The sequence below is a fragment of the Lineus longissimus genome, chromosome 7 (assembly GCF_910592395.1).
Source record: "Lineus longissimus chromosome 7, tnLinLong1.2, whole genome shotgun sequence".
NCBI classification, from domain to species: Eukaryota; Metazoa; Nemertea; class Pilidiophora; order Heteronemertea; family Lineidae; genus Lineus; species Lineus longissimus.
This window is the reverse complement of record NC_088314.1, coordinates 3,193,460-3,209,069: the sequence shown is the minus strand read 5'-3', so window position 1 is coordinate 3,209,069 and position 15,610 is coordinate 3,193,460. Positions and strand designations below refer to the sequence as shown.

The 15,610-nt window shown below is 38.8% G+C and overlaps 1 protein-coding gene across 3 annotated transcripts in view; it reads right to left on the bottom strand.

Annotated features, from left to right (window-relative positions):
* LOC135490636 (E3 ubiquitin-protein ligase PDZRN3-B-like) overlaps window positions 1-15,610 on the bottom strand; it is a 284,538-nt gene that overhangs the window by 198,907 nt on the left and 70,021 nt on the right. Inside the window, exon 1 of one of the 3 annotated variants that reach the window (XM_064775920.1) lies at window positions 12,115-12,171. The exons of the other annotated variants lie outside the window; for them this stretch is intronic. Within the exon in view, the coding sequence (XP_064631990.1) occupies window positions 12,115-12,117 (3 nt within the window). The 5' untranslated portion in view covers window positions 12,118-12,171. Of the gene's footprint in view, window positions 1-12,114; window positions 12,172-15,610 lie in introns of those variants that run through there. 3 annotated transcript variants of the gene reach the window in all.

Here is a 15,610-nt window from a genome sequence, read left to right as displayed (position 1 = left end):
CAGCGATTGCTACACTTCGATTAGATCTAAATTTACCAGTATATTTCATGTAAAATCTGTAGAAAATCTACAGAGTGTAATAGTAAAGTTCTAATGCAACAGACCAACAATGAGTAACAAAGTCAATTGCACGGATCTGTATCCTTTTCCCTAAGCGCTGTTTTTCTGTTTTGATACTGTTCACAGATTTGTAATCATGTTGTCTCTGCCAATATCAAATTCAGTTACCCAATATGAATGAATCATAGACTCCTTCCGGGAGCACCACAGCTTTGTCTATGAGTACTTATCAGCCTGTTTTCTATCATATACCCTCGGGTTACCCGATCGAAATTAAAAAGAATGTCGCGATATTAGGAGACAATTTTCTGATAACGGTGTCACTGAGATGGTGGGTTCTGCTTCGTCATCATCTTTGTTGGGATCTGAATTCATCCAGAAAGATATGTGATAGTACAGATAATTCGAATTATAATTTTGATTACATTTCTAAGTGTGGCAGACAGCCCAATGTCGTAAAATGGTCATGACCCACAGCTTTCTTGCACTGGATTATGAATAAACCGTGTTACCTGGTCTCCTATGAGTTTTTGAGGTCGCCTAATGGTTCAACTTCAACCAACTAAAAAGTGACTACTTTTTAGATGTCTTGGGAAGTCCAAGAGGCTGGTCAATGAGAAGAAGGGCCCTGGCAATATAGATTAAGGTAACCTGTTATTTTCCTTGATCTACAAAATTTAAGAAAACATGAAAGATCCCCTGATGGACAACTTTCAGTCTTTACTTTGTCATCAAAACTCGCATCTGCTTCTTGTTCCGATGTAAACTTTAAATTCAATGGAAACATCTCGATCAAAAGAGCGACACTTTCAACTCAAAGGTTGAAAGATTGCTGATAATTGCTGCAGTTTTCTTAGCATGGAAACCATAGGGTTTCAGGTCTTTGACTCAAGTCTCGTAATTCATTACTAAAATGTAAATTCTTTTTGATATGCTCACACTAAAGAGGCTAAACATGCTGTTTAATTTGTGAAGTCTGACAGTGCAACCAGAAGACAAAGGTTTAAAATTTTAATCGCCCGCTGCATGCGCATAATGAACTTAATTTGATTTTAGATGTCTTTATAAAAGGACTGTTTGCATTTAGAAAGAAATCATGTGGAAAATCTCAGATTGTCGCACCAAGGAACCAGTGGTCGGCTATTCCTGTCTCAGTGTGAAGTCCGCCTTTTTAACTCTCTCCTAAACTCCCGCTTTCTTTTGATGTTGTCTGTTGTGGGAAAAAATCGTGAGCCAAGGTTCACCAAGTACAGACTACTACAAAATGGTCATAATGGTGAACGAATTCAACATCATGGTGATATGTAGCTTGTGTGAAATAAAATGACGCTCTATTTCACACAAGATTCATATCGCCATAGCTTGGCTATTACAGGAAAATCTACAACCTAACATAACAAACCTCTGTGGTTCAACGGTTGGAATGCTGGACTTTCGATCTTGTGATCACGGGTTCGACTCCCCGTGTATCCTCAACGTTTTTTATCTTCATTTACTTTTTTTCTTCATTCATGTACATACATGTACACTATTATTAGTATTATCATTATCATTTTTATCTTGAAAACCCCTGAACCCGAACTTACAAACTGAATAACACGCACTGATTTCAGACTGCAACGAACATCTCACCAAAACTGAATGTAACTATAAGATTTTCTAGACATGTCCAAAATCACCTCACAACACTTGCGGAAATCGTTATTAGTGATCAGCAATTAGTCTCATGCTACATCGAGAGGGCGCATGGAGGCAAATACTGGTCACCTAAATCCCACACCCAAGTTTTCCCTCTAAATCGCAGTGAGCTATATCACACCTCTCAAGTAAGTCTCTATAAACCCTCTATAAACTTAGACAAGCTTTGCATTACATACGGTCTATCATGTAGATTCCATGTCTAAGTTAACATGGAACAGACTGTAAATGATCATTGAGTTCATGAACGACCGATGAAACGTGCACCAGATTGTCTTAATGTGTTAGCATTGTGAGATTTATGCTCTTAATGTGCCGCAGACAACTAAGTGAGGATGTAATATATTCTCACACCCATTACACAAATTATTAACGAGACTAAGAAGCAATGTCATTTTCGTGGTTCTGTCAGATTTTTTCCTGGTTATTGGTTCTGGCACTTCTCAAGAAGAGCTATCGTGGTAAGCATCAATATCGAAAGGGGAATTTCTGTTGTAAATATTTTGGGTGTTCTGGTTCTCACCTTCGTTTGGCGGCTCTGCAATATTGAACCTTGATTTTTTTCTGAACTGCAGTTTTTGCAAAGCAGGTGCAACTTCGATCATGAAATTTTATTGCAACCTTTCTTTTGTTGATTGTTTAGTTGTTGTTGTTGATATTGTCGGTCTGCAGCTATCATGGCAACCATCAAAGCTGTGAAGGTTAGCATGTTAGCCTTATTATTTGTTTGCAGATTGAATCATTCTTCAACAGAAATTGCTACCGCCCAAGAAAAAAATGGGTAAACAATGTGACTTTGTCAACCGAATATTAATGACATTGTTCTTGTTGAAGTCGGCTGCTTAGAATCAGAGGTGTGCGAAAAAAACTTTGCGTCTTGTATTTCATGAGTGTTAGTGAAATGGCCACACCTGAGATATTCCACAGGCAAATAGCAGCCAGAAAGTTATATTGAAATGACTTAACCCTAATTTATGCATTATTAATGCATTATTGGACATTACAGTGATATGCATTATCATCTCAGTGGGGTTCTTATTTGCAACAGAAGCCAGCTTTCTACCAAAAAGCTGAAATGAGTTCGCCCATCAATCAATGCTTTTTTGCTCATCCACAAATTCCTAAGATAAACATTCTGCAAATCTACAGTACACGTGAAATCTCTATTAGATGTGCACAACCCTGGCCTAAAACCTGATAAATCTAGCAAAAAAAGAGCTTTAAAACTTTTATCAAGAGAAAGAGCGGGTAATTATGACCACAGTATCGCTCTTATGGCAGAGGCTGGCAAATGTCCGCTATCTTTATTGCAAATAAATCAAGTTTAATCGACTAATTGTAGTCCTTGGAATAATACAAATAACTTGAGGTAACTGCAGTTAAAAATACAAATACTAATTCCACTGTATCAAGATTCAGAAATCTTCATTGCGCACAACGCTGCAATTTTGGTACGGCACAAAACATGCCTTGTGCTTCCCTCTGTTCCAAAACGGCAGAACTGACGTCGTCAGACTCCAATGGCTGCTACAGCTGAGCTCCTGCTTGGTATTGATCTGTGAATACTGGCTGCAACTCACATCGTATACTGTCAGAATGTACTTCGAACTTACATTTACATGTATTTTTCAGACGTAAATTCAACCTCAAGAGGAACCATACCAGTTCATTTTATTCTGTTCTTCAAAGGTCTCAAAGGTGAACCACGAGCCTGCATGCACATCACTTAAAACTGCAAAGTTGATTTATAAAGTTCTTATCAGGCTTAACTAAACCAAACTATTCCCACAGGCTTTATCTAACTTGATAAAAGTTCATTTTGGTTAGCTTGGCAATATTGGTATGACTCTGTTCAGATAATTGCTAGGTTGCTGATAACTTTAATCTTTAAAACCGCACCTAAATCAAAGTAAAGACTATCATGGACCTTTACAACATTCCTGCACCTAAACTAGATGTCAAGAGTAAAAAATATCATCCCAATTATCTGATTTCTTTAACAGATCAATTTAAAAGCACCAGTATGCACCTCTTGCCGATAGTAATCAATCTGACCAATTATACTGAAAATCCTTTTTATAAAGCAAATAGTCTGTGAATGAAACCACAATTTTCTTTAATGAAACAACAGGCACCTGTTGGCCGTCCAGAACAAAAATACCCTCAAGTGATTTCTTCTAATTTGATGAAGTTCAACCATAGAAGCAACACGTTATTTCCTCCTATGTTCGTTAGTTTGATCTAATTGCTGTGAGATTCAAATGAAACAGAAGAGTCTAAACACCCACAGGCAAAGTGTGATCTTTTTGCTGGATTTAAAAGAGAGTATGAACTTGAAATGTAAACACCAACAAAAACATTTAACGAGGCAGATGATAAGGTGGAGTTGAGACATGAATTTAAGAAGAAATTGGTATCAGCTTAACTGCTTTAGCATTGACTAAGCAAGTAGAATAATGGAAACCCATTGAAGAAGGTGAATATCCTTGGGCAATAGTTCGCATACCTGAGGGTTGAGAATATTTGCAAGCAATGAAACTTATGAGAGCCTTCATCAATAAACTGACTAATAAGGCATTGTCAATCAACCAAGATTCTGAATGTATGAAAGAAAACTAAAACCAAGAATATCTTTTGGAAGCAAACAAAACTTACTAGGTACAGTGATGTTTACTCACCTCGCCTTGACACGAGTTACAGCTATTCCAATCAGTATGATTCTGGTCAACCTTGGAGAATCAATCCCTATCCCAGTCCCATCATGCTCATCATCTAGCAATCACTGAGTGATTCACCAAGACTCTGATCAAGTCCTTCCGTGTTACGTAACCACCGCCAGCCGATAACATCAACAATTAGACAATTACATGCATCAAACTGCACGGTGATTACAATTTGCGGAGATAACCCTCGCCAATCAGCATGGGTGATGGAAGAAAGGCTTTGAAGTCAATTGCAGGAATCAGGAAGAGATATGACGGCTGTGTCATCATTTGGAAGAGATTTGGAGTCAATATTGAGCAAATCTGCGACACAAATGTGCAGGAATGTGGTAGGTGCATTACGATTTCTGGAGATAACCCATGCCAAACAACATGGATGTTGGCCGGCAGAAAGGCCATTAAGTCAATTATGGGAATTGGGCAGGGCTGTGTCATCACTGGGAACTCAGTCTTGCTGCAATCTGTGACACAAATGTGCAGCAATGCGGAGGTCCATCTAGTTCCTAAGTTTTGATGACCGTCATTTTATCATGGAAAAGATAATTAACTTGACATTGAAGTCAACTGAGGCAATCACAGAAAATATATGAAGGCTGTGTCGGCTGTGTGAGTCAAGTTTTGTAGTCAATATTGCAGTAGGGCTGGGACAGGAGTATCTATGATTGTTCGAGAAGCAAAGAATCAGCAACAGCTAGGCCCCTTCCAATAAACTATCAGTGATTTTAGCAATGATAGATTAATCTACCTTTGGTATGTGGCATGTTTGTAACTGAAGGATAGGCATGCACTAACTTGTGATCTGGTGCTTCATTCAGAAAAATTATAATGATTCAGAGTAAACATTAAGAAAAGCCAGCAATACCAAAGTTCTTCAGACAATCGACATCTACCACTTAATTGGCAGATATCACTTTAGCTTCATTGGAAGAGTCGGCCATATCTTTCAAAATCTTGTCATGCTACCGATGCACATGTGATGTCATCAGCTGCAGAGGAGCAGGCCCAGATCTGCACATCTCCTGCGTTATACCCCTGGGGTGGGGCTGATCAAAATTTCAAGATGGTATCGATTTGAACACCGAGTCGATAGTTTATTATTAACCGACCATATGGTGACACGCTCCTATCAGGCAAGATTACTCATTCTCAACAAGAATTTATTCCACATTACTCATCTAAGATTTTTTTGCTGGAGGGCACAAAAAGTGGTTGAAATGAATTATGTCCTAGCTGGTTATCTATGTTTGCCTTCTGGAGGACATGGTGACACTAATAGATGGTGGCATCTTCAGCCTTGGATTAAGATTTAAATCAAAGACTTAAATAGTTAAAAAATTATGAAGGAGTCATGTTCTGCCAAAGGAGAAACACTGCGCTTCACAAGAGGTCAAGCAGGCCTCTCACTAAGCTGTTAAACAGATTTGGGAATAGATCGAAAGTAAAGAGGAATGGGCAATCTTTCAAATTTCTTACAATCCCAGCTGAATACTGCTGGTAGAATGTGGTAGCTCCAATTTCAGCAAGGGTATAAAATAAGGCAATTTGAACTTAAGAAAGTTCAACTGACAACTAACACCACGTACACTGACCTTCCATCAACACAAACATGGGGTCAGTGACCAAAGCATCAGGTACCAAACAAGGGGCACTGAACCCAGAATCAAGTATCACACCTGTACAACAAGGAATACTACAGATCTACAACCGCCAATGAGTTAGAATTACCAACAACAAAATATCAAAACACAGGAAATATCTCAAAAATCGGCTGTTCTGACTTACCTTGAATATGAATTAAAGCAATATTTTCCTAAAGAAGAGAACTTAGGGGCATTTCTTTCTTAGTTGCAGGAAAAGTTCTCAAAAGTGAAACTGTCCACTTACTTTTATTTTACTGTACTAGTATTATATAGGTCCAATGAAGAGAAGATTGCATTAACCAAAGGTTTTAAGTCTCAACAATGTTGACATTTGGACCAACAAAATGGGAAAATCAGATAAAATCAGAAATGTGGTTTTGGCAATGTCCACAGTTGCACAGAAAGGTCATCCACAATTCGATCGTGTCAAAATGTGCCAACTGATTGACAACACAGAATCCCCAAATGTGATGTGGTTCACACTCTGTGTGCTCTAATGATATGGCCAAACCCCTACCGACATACATGTACATCCACACTTAAAACCAATTACCCAGACTCACCCTTGCACCCAGGGTGTTGCAGGGGACCCTAATTGGCCCAATTAGTTGCTTACACAGCTGTTGCTTAGTGATGGTATCCCTAAGACCACTTCAGCCCATGGCTATATCTCCTCCGACGAGACCCTCCAGATTGTGGACTAATTTGGGGAACCAAGTGTGCGATTAGAATCATCATGCTACATGTACATGCCCCTACAAGGGTTTGACACACACCGTAGCATTAACCATCGTGTTTCTTTCTGTAATAAATATATTCTGTATTTGGCTCTTGCACCCAGTGTTCTGTCACTTCCACTATTGACAAAACTGATACCTCTATTCACCTTGGTGGCTGGTCTATATTGTCTTTCATTACATGACTACACCAGATTCTCAGCAACACGTCACCAGCCCATCAACAAAACTTGATATGAAAGACATATAAGGAACAGTTGAAAGTGTATAACATACATGTTAGTTTCAACCACCACAGGAATTCCTCACGATCGACACAACCTAAACATACACAATCTCTGCCTCTAGCAAGAAGTTCCTCATCAGCATCGTCTACAACCTTGTCTACCCAGAATAACTATCTTGCCTCCCAATCATCATTTTTAGTTCTACCTCTACCATGTAGGGCTAACTAGAGGGAGTCCGATGCCATCCTTGTAAGATCAACACGTAGCCTAAGGCTAAGACCTTGCAAATCACAATTCCAAATTTCATGCAAACATTGCCAAAACACCCTCAACGTCATGCAGGAAATTTGTGTCTAGATGCAACTTGTTTTTAGGCATTTCTGCGATGAAACGAACTGTTCAGTTCCATGCTAACATAGCTGCACGTTTTATACATGAGAGAGTGTATTTGTACACTGACATTTCGGACCAACTCACATTGGACCAAACTGATGCAACAACTCTATTGAAACTGAGTTGCACAGATGCAAACACTCAGTAGCAAGCAAATTAAGTAATTTCTGGGCTTATTAAATTTTATTCTGTGATACGGGGATTCAGCATCCTTAGTACCATATGAATCATCTCGGGTCGATCAAGGGAACACAAATTGCAGCGCTCCGTTAGAAGACGGGAAATATCGTTGCAAGTACCTTTGGTTCGTTGATCACAATCTCGTCGAGGAGAGTGGAAATCCAATGAGCCAATCAGAAGAGGAAATGATGCCTCACAGCGATGCTTTGACCGTGTGACGTATGCTGCACAACAGCATCAATGTGGGCAGGAAGTCATGGTAGTGTTGGCATGTTAGATAAAGCAGAGCCATTCATGAGAATAGAGTTTTTTCTGCTACTCCTTTTTACAAAGAAACAGCTGATTAAACTCTATGATACAAGAATTGATACAAAGTGATACAAAATCTAACTAAATTAGTCTAGCTGTACATCTCATTCAGCCTTGGAGAAGGCCGACAGATCTGGGAACCAGCACCCATGTAACGTGCTTTGCTCCAAAGGTTTGAAGGTGCAGCTCTGCAGCAAATAACCTGGTCCACTACAAAAGAATCGGAGTCATCTATCTGCACAATCTTGTCCTTCATTCTCGATCAACTTCCACATGAGCAAATATGACACATCAATTATATCACACCCGCAATTTTTATTAGGCTGAATTTTTACCGAACCCACCCCAAATTCTTGATAAAGTCTACCAAAGAAATCATTAATTGGGTGCCTTAGTATCATGTCGGAACATATTTAGCTCCATACCTTGGATGACTAATTCTCTTGAAGAAGAAATTCGAAGGTGATGAAAATTTGTAATTGATTTTTTTCTGAGATCGGAACAACTCAATTTGCACCCAATTCACATCGCTGGGCATATTCAAATTCTGATCAAAACAAAGATAGCATCGCTTAAATAATTAATCAAGATTTTTTTAAATGATAGCATAACTTCTCCAGTATCACAACTCCGCCAACCTGACAAAAAGAGTGCGATGCTCTTCAGATCAAAGAGAAAAGGCGTTTCGCACCCTGCAATTACGATAAAATCGAAACTGAACACTTTTTTCGTAATTATTGAACTTAGGTGCGAGTTCATTGAACGAAAGGTGTCAAGGGTGTTAAACTTCTAAAGAAATAAAGAAATTCTGAATCTATTGAAAATATCATCGACTCGTTAGGCCAATTTCACCACCTTCTATTCTCGCATAGCAAGGAGAGGTGTCTTATGTCTCACGGAGACACGTGGGACATTTTCATAGATTTGTGAAGATTTTTGCAACCTTAGGCAAGAATATGACGATGCAAATTTAAATCGTAGCGCACTATGGCAGGAGAAGGCCAGAGAACTCTTTGATGTGTGTTCATCATTCTTTCTTTGTGCTATAATACCATTTTTTACATAAAGGCCACGTTATTCAATCATTTTCTCTCACAAAGCGACACTGTGAAAATGCAATTTTAAATGAAAGCACAGTGATATCTTATAGAAAGAACTACCTACCTGTTTATCCAAGCAGCAAGAAGACAAAAAATACAGAAACATGTCAGAGTTTAATGATAGCAAACCCAGAAATATCAGAAACAGCATTTAAAAGGTATCAGCTCTGAAATAGAAACTGTGGTGTAATGAATTAATTTTGTTGTTGTTGTATGATTTAAAATTTACAAGTCTCAAGGCAAGCCTGCTTCAATTTTTTTTTCATTCACCTCCTTGATTTATTCCCTTGAAACAGTGCCTTTACCTTTTTATGATATAAAACATAGAAATATATGGCATTGACCTCTTGATTATTTCCCCATAACTGCTCCGAGCCCTGGAAATTATTCATCACCTGGGGCTACGACCACCATCAGTACAAGTAGTGACGTCTGCAAAGAACCTCTTGAACTAAACTAAATCTGTCTCCTCATCTGCGTAGACTGCAGAGCTCATGAAGACGTCGTGAACAGAAAATCCATTGAAAATAGCATCTTAAATTGGCTGGGGTCAACAGTGACAAAGAAAACATCAAAATTTCCCCCAAACCTTTTTAAATTTGCTTAGAATTTGCCAGGTTAATGCAAAAAATATGCCAATGCCATTTCAAACTCATAATTCAATTTGGCGGCAGAAAATCTTTGATGTGTCAAAAATGTGTCATTTCACCGGGAAAAACCCCTGGGTGGGGTCGAAGGATGACAGAAAATATGGTCTACTGGAGAACTTCCATGCAGGTGCAGCCAAGCTAGGCTCAATAAAATACAACCAAAATGCTACTGGCTACATTTAAGCACATTTTGAAATTCAAAATCCTTTGTTTCAAGGACCCGTAAAGATTATTCCATTTTACATAAAAAATTCACGAGATGCCCTCGGCCTGTTCTTAATCGAAGATGCGATGAGTCGACAATCACAGCACTTTGTTTAGTCTGCTCGAGGGAGACTGCGCCACAATGGTTTTAAATCAAAGAACAAAGATGCATTTTTTGTTTTGTCGGTACAGAGGAGTAGCACTTCCTGAAGAATATCTTAGAGTGAAACAATAATTTAATCAAAACTGTACCAGTTTCTGTCCCTCTAAGGTTTCTGTTTTACAATGGTTTTCTGTCCGAGTTGAGATTGAAAGTATGAGATATTCAATCTTTCATCCAAGATACTTTTGATGGAGACAGGAGTTACCTTCATAATCTATGAATATGGAGTCATTTGATGTTGGATTTTTTATGCAGTTCCATGCTTTTCTTAAATAGTGGACATCTTTTGCATTGTCCTGTACCCCATAAGTCAAAAATATACAAAATGGTAAATTATTTTGCCTCCAGAGTATATAGCAGGAGACTTTTAGTGCCAAAGACATCTACATGAGTAATATAATTTTTACTATAGTCATAATGAAAAGTTCACATAAAATCTCGATACATACTTTGAAGCTGTCTTGGTAATCTCAGTGCATTGTTGGATTTAAGTGTCCCCAATCACACATTTTACAAGGATGCTCCACATGCGTTACCCCGGGGTATTATCTTTGATGTTTTTTTGCATTTCAAATTCTGTCAAACGTGTGTAAAAGTTTGTAACATGAATATTCGTGGACAGACAGATTAACCTCAAATTGACACGGATCGCATGGAGGCAGGATCACCGGGGCGGTTTGTTCAGTACTGTCATTAAGGGATATAGTGCTTGCCATACCACAGATAGCTTGAACTACACCAACATGACAATTCCACCATTCAGACTGAAAAAAGTAATTTGTTCTCTTCCTGGACAATCTCAAAAGGAGAGTTATTTTCGGCTGCAAGATTTCTGAACCCCCAAAACGTCATCGCAATATTAACACGGACAATGCAAATTTAGACTGTCAGATGATGCAAACACACACGCCTGGTGACAGGACACGACAGCCCCTGCACGAGGCGAGACGTCCTAAATTCTATTGAGGAGCTAAAAATACACTGTCTCGGCGCATAGTGTACAAAAAGGCCCTGGATACATTGGGACATGTGCAAATCCCAGAAGGGGCGAAATATGTTGCCATTAAATCAATAATTGATGACGAGTTCTAAATTGTGCAATTTGATTTTAAATACAGCTCTAACTACTGAAACTGAGTTATCATGTATTTTAAGCAGGAATGGGTGGGGGATCAAATTCCCATCAAATTCTCCGAATCAAATAGCAGAAGTGCTGCAATTAAATCAACCTTGTATGTAGTTTGAAATCAACACTTTATGGATATTTTTACAGGTCATTTGTTCTGTTTAAGATTAAAATCGTTTTCCAATCGATATCCTTACCCCAAAAGCCAAATCAAATGCAGTCTCGAAATAATCTTGCATCCACAACCCAAGCATGTGCAACACATATCACGATGCGGAAAATAAGAAGCATTAAATGGCCATTAATGTCATGAGGGGCGGATGATTTAATGATTATTAAGCAGTGTTGATAAACTTATGGGGACAAGTAGACTGAGTTTTTTATAGGTTTTTTATAGATTATAATCAATAACTTTATAGTTTCAGTTAAGGATTCCTAGGGTTGAGTTCGAACATTCTTTTCCAGGTTTACCCAAGACAGGTTGCAAACTATTGCACAAGAGAAAAAACACTACATTTAGTTAAGAAGAATGGAAGTTAAATAAGACAGGAATACACAGATGTTGCATCCTAATACAACCCCTCTTCTTGCATGAAATCAATTCTTTCTTTGGCCAGAAAACTAAAGTGGCATTTCAGAGTAAGTTTCACAAAACTATCCCAACATACAGCACCGAAACATTAATCTTATCAAACAGCAAAGTATTTTGCATTTTCTTGACACGTTAACGCAGATCAACTGACCATGCCACCATGCAGTGCACATAAACGTGCAGCATGCACGCAGCACACAGCATTGATCATCAAGGTCCCATTCATGTCAAACCCACATCATTTCCCTATAAATCACCGCCAGGATCAAAAGACGTTCCTGCAGATAACGCCCAACAAAACCCATCACCTACCATGGTGTCGTCAGACGTATCTTCCGAAAGGGTATCCTCATCTAGGGCCTGTAGTCCTCCAAAATTATCCATTTATGAGCTTAGCCATAACTTGGCTTTTCACCGGTCGATAGATGTGATTTTCTTTATTGATTAATATTGGACTTACGAGACAATACAATGCTAGGTGGTGTCGCCATCTTCAGTTGAGATATTGAACGAAGGTATATTCTGAGCCATCTGTCATGACACAGGAGCTGTCAGTCATCTTGTGTTAATTTATTTATATGCAGAGTGAATTGGCTTCAAGCGAACACGACCAGGTTTACAGTACATCAGAGTGACGGGGACTACTTGAGAAATAACTGCAAGCAGAAATTTGTTTGTCCAGAAGTAAAGTAATGATTGGGATTTCTTCTTTCTGCCAAGCCTGTAGTTGAAATTTGTTTCTGTTCTGATGAATCTGGGCCCGGCTGTTAAAAAGCGTGTTAGCTTATAATATCATGTTTTCTAACAACTGGACCGCGTAAGTTGGAGATACAAGGTTGTTTGCTTACATGGATGATTCAATGTATGAATTTGTTTTTAATACATATAGCCTGCCAATCCCCCTCCCCTCCCCTCGCCAACACACACATTCCATAATCGATACTGCCCAACAATTCTTTACTCATGCAATCAAATATGACAAGTCCGTTGCTAAAGCACATAATTAAAGAGACTTCTCATTACACCATCTTTCGCGTGTCAGAAGAGTTTAGCAACAGCATCCAAGATAATCCAGGCAGCAAAATACCCAACGAACAAAATAGAAAACCAGTCGTGAAAAAAGCATGAAAAATTTGTCCCTATTGTGAAGTCCAGGCGATCAGGGAATTTCTTAAATTACTAATGCATATAGAAGAATGGGAAACCCTGAGTCATCTTAATACGATGCAAATGGAAATTCATGTTGGAGATATTGGAATAACTCGCACGTCCAAACGGCCCCTTGGTCATCCCTGATCTCCCTAGAGAATGTAGCGGTCATCCTAAACTAATTTCCCCAAGTCGTGCTGACCTCCGGGAATTTTCGGCCTTGTTTCAAAGCAGCGGAATTATAATGGCAAGAATTTTCTATGAGAACGGATTATCTGTAAAAGTGCGGGTCAAGGGGTCAGCAGATTAGCCCAGATTTCGAATTTTTCATCAATTTTGAAATCACCAAAACTGGCCAAGGATGTTTTGGGAAATAGCTTTTCTCAAGATAACAGTGGTGATCACGTGCATAAGGGTTAAAAGGGAGCTGAATCCTTTCCTGGAAAAGCTTGCATCTTCAAATCAGCCAGAAGACCATTCAAAACAAATGATTGGCAAAGTCATATCTCCTTGTAGCAGATGGTCAGGGCTGGACAGTCACTCATTACGTATTTGCTGAGCTGTCCCCTCCGAGACTTTTGATAAATGAGACAAGTAGGAGTCCGGCCTCTACGTAGGTGTTTGTCCGGTCCCAATTTAGCCTACTGATTACAACTGGCTGACAATATTGCTGTCAGTTGTACCATGATAGAATATCTTTTCTTTCATCCACCTGTTATGTCGAATGTTGTTTCTACTGAATATGAAAGCAGATTATTTTAGCATTGTGGACTCATTCTACTTTTAAAAAGTCTTGGCATTTCAGTAATTTTTGCGACATAATTTGATGCATCATAAGGTATGTTTGCTGAAGCCAATGTCTGAAAGTTTTATCTTCTAACTCCAGCTTTGGAGCACAGGAAATATTCTGCACGCTATCTTCAATGGGCACACAAAAACAATCTGGATTATGAAACTGGTTTTGTGAAATCTAAACATGTGAGAATTTGTTAGAAAGCTTTCTAGAACTCTACCAAAGTGAAAACTACACCAAAACTCCTGGAAGCCAAATCCCACCTATAAATGTAACATTTAACTTTAACATCATTTTTAACAGAAACAAAATGGAAATCTGCTTGGTCGGCACAGATCAAAGACATCACCATGACAAGCAGGCCATCTTCAGCATCATTTAGGTCCATTCAATGACTCCGGTAAGCCATTGAGAGCAATTGAAATCCAGGGCGATTATTCCCGTCAGTGTCACTCAGGGAAAGTCAGTGAAGATTTCGAAGAGTTCAAACCCTTAGGCCACCTGTTCAAAAAGTTTGTTAGATTTGAGGTTTTGTTGGTTGCTTTGTCCGGTGTTTGTTCAAGTCACGAGGAGGTAACGGAGGCAATACCGCTGGAAGTTCAGTATGAGAAACATGTTTTATTTGTTTTATAAGAAGCTTTCGGTAGGCCTACAGAATCCCGAGTTCTGGGCATTCCTCAGATTGCAAGGAAAATACAATTGGGGAGCTTCTCCTTGGTACTTTGTCAAAATTCCTAAATATAGTTTTGATGGCAAACAGAAAGTATACACTCCAATACATATAATTCCTTTCCAGCGCAAGTCATTTATATTGTGGAGACTGTCAGTGGTACAATTTAATTAAAATGACCATAACTACCAACAAATTTGAAGTTTCCTTTGCTCGTTAAACTCTTCAAGATGATTAGAGCAATTATCGCCGCTATCATAGGAAATGAAGGTGCACTTTGTCATCCTGCGAGAAGTCATGACCTTCAAAATTGCTCAAGGTCAGTCATTACCTCAATTACCATCCAATTGTTTAAACGATTATCGGCTATTTCAAACTGAACTGTTATCATTTTTGAGTCAGAAGTTGATTGGAAGTGTATCAAGGATGATAGAGATAGCTTGGTGTCTTCAAACACAGACTAGTTTATGATTAAGTGGAGGAAGGGTGACTCAAAATATCCCAGCTGGGAAAAGGACCAATACCCTCGTCACGAGTTAAGCACAAGTTGTACAGATGTAGGGATTGCTAAATATGTTGGGTATTCATGTTCTTTAAAAGGGATTTAAGCAAAAACGACCCCGTCTTTTGAAACCCAATATACAATTTCATTTTGATAAAGTTAACTAAAACATGTCAAGTAGACTATCGCCCTCAGCCAGTCTTTTGTTTGGCTTGTGAACAGTTCTAGTCTTTGGGGCGAGATTGATGGACGCAGTCCCCTGAACCTGAAAAACACAAACTGAAGAACTCACAGATTTCAGACGTTCATTCAAGGCAGGAATCCCCTAGGATGATTCGAATCGGTGCATGGATTATCGAAGTTAAGCAGACTGAAGCTTTAACTGCTTTAGAAATGAGGGGTTAAACAAGGAATGACTGCGTAAACTAAAGGACACATACACAGGTGATGTGCTTACTCATCTCCAATTAGCACACAGGGTGTTTTACTTTTGCAAACACGCAACCTAAGACATCGCATTTTTAATCCGTTTCAAAAAAAATTCTCAAAGAACAAATTGTATCTCATGCTGGTTTAAATTCTTTGAATTTCAGTTGTTAAAAATTTCTACTGTCGAAGTGAAGCAATCCAAATAGATTATCGGACTACAGAAGGAGATTTTATTCTAACGGATATAACAGTAATGCAATTCAGT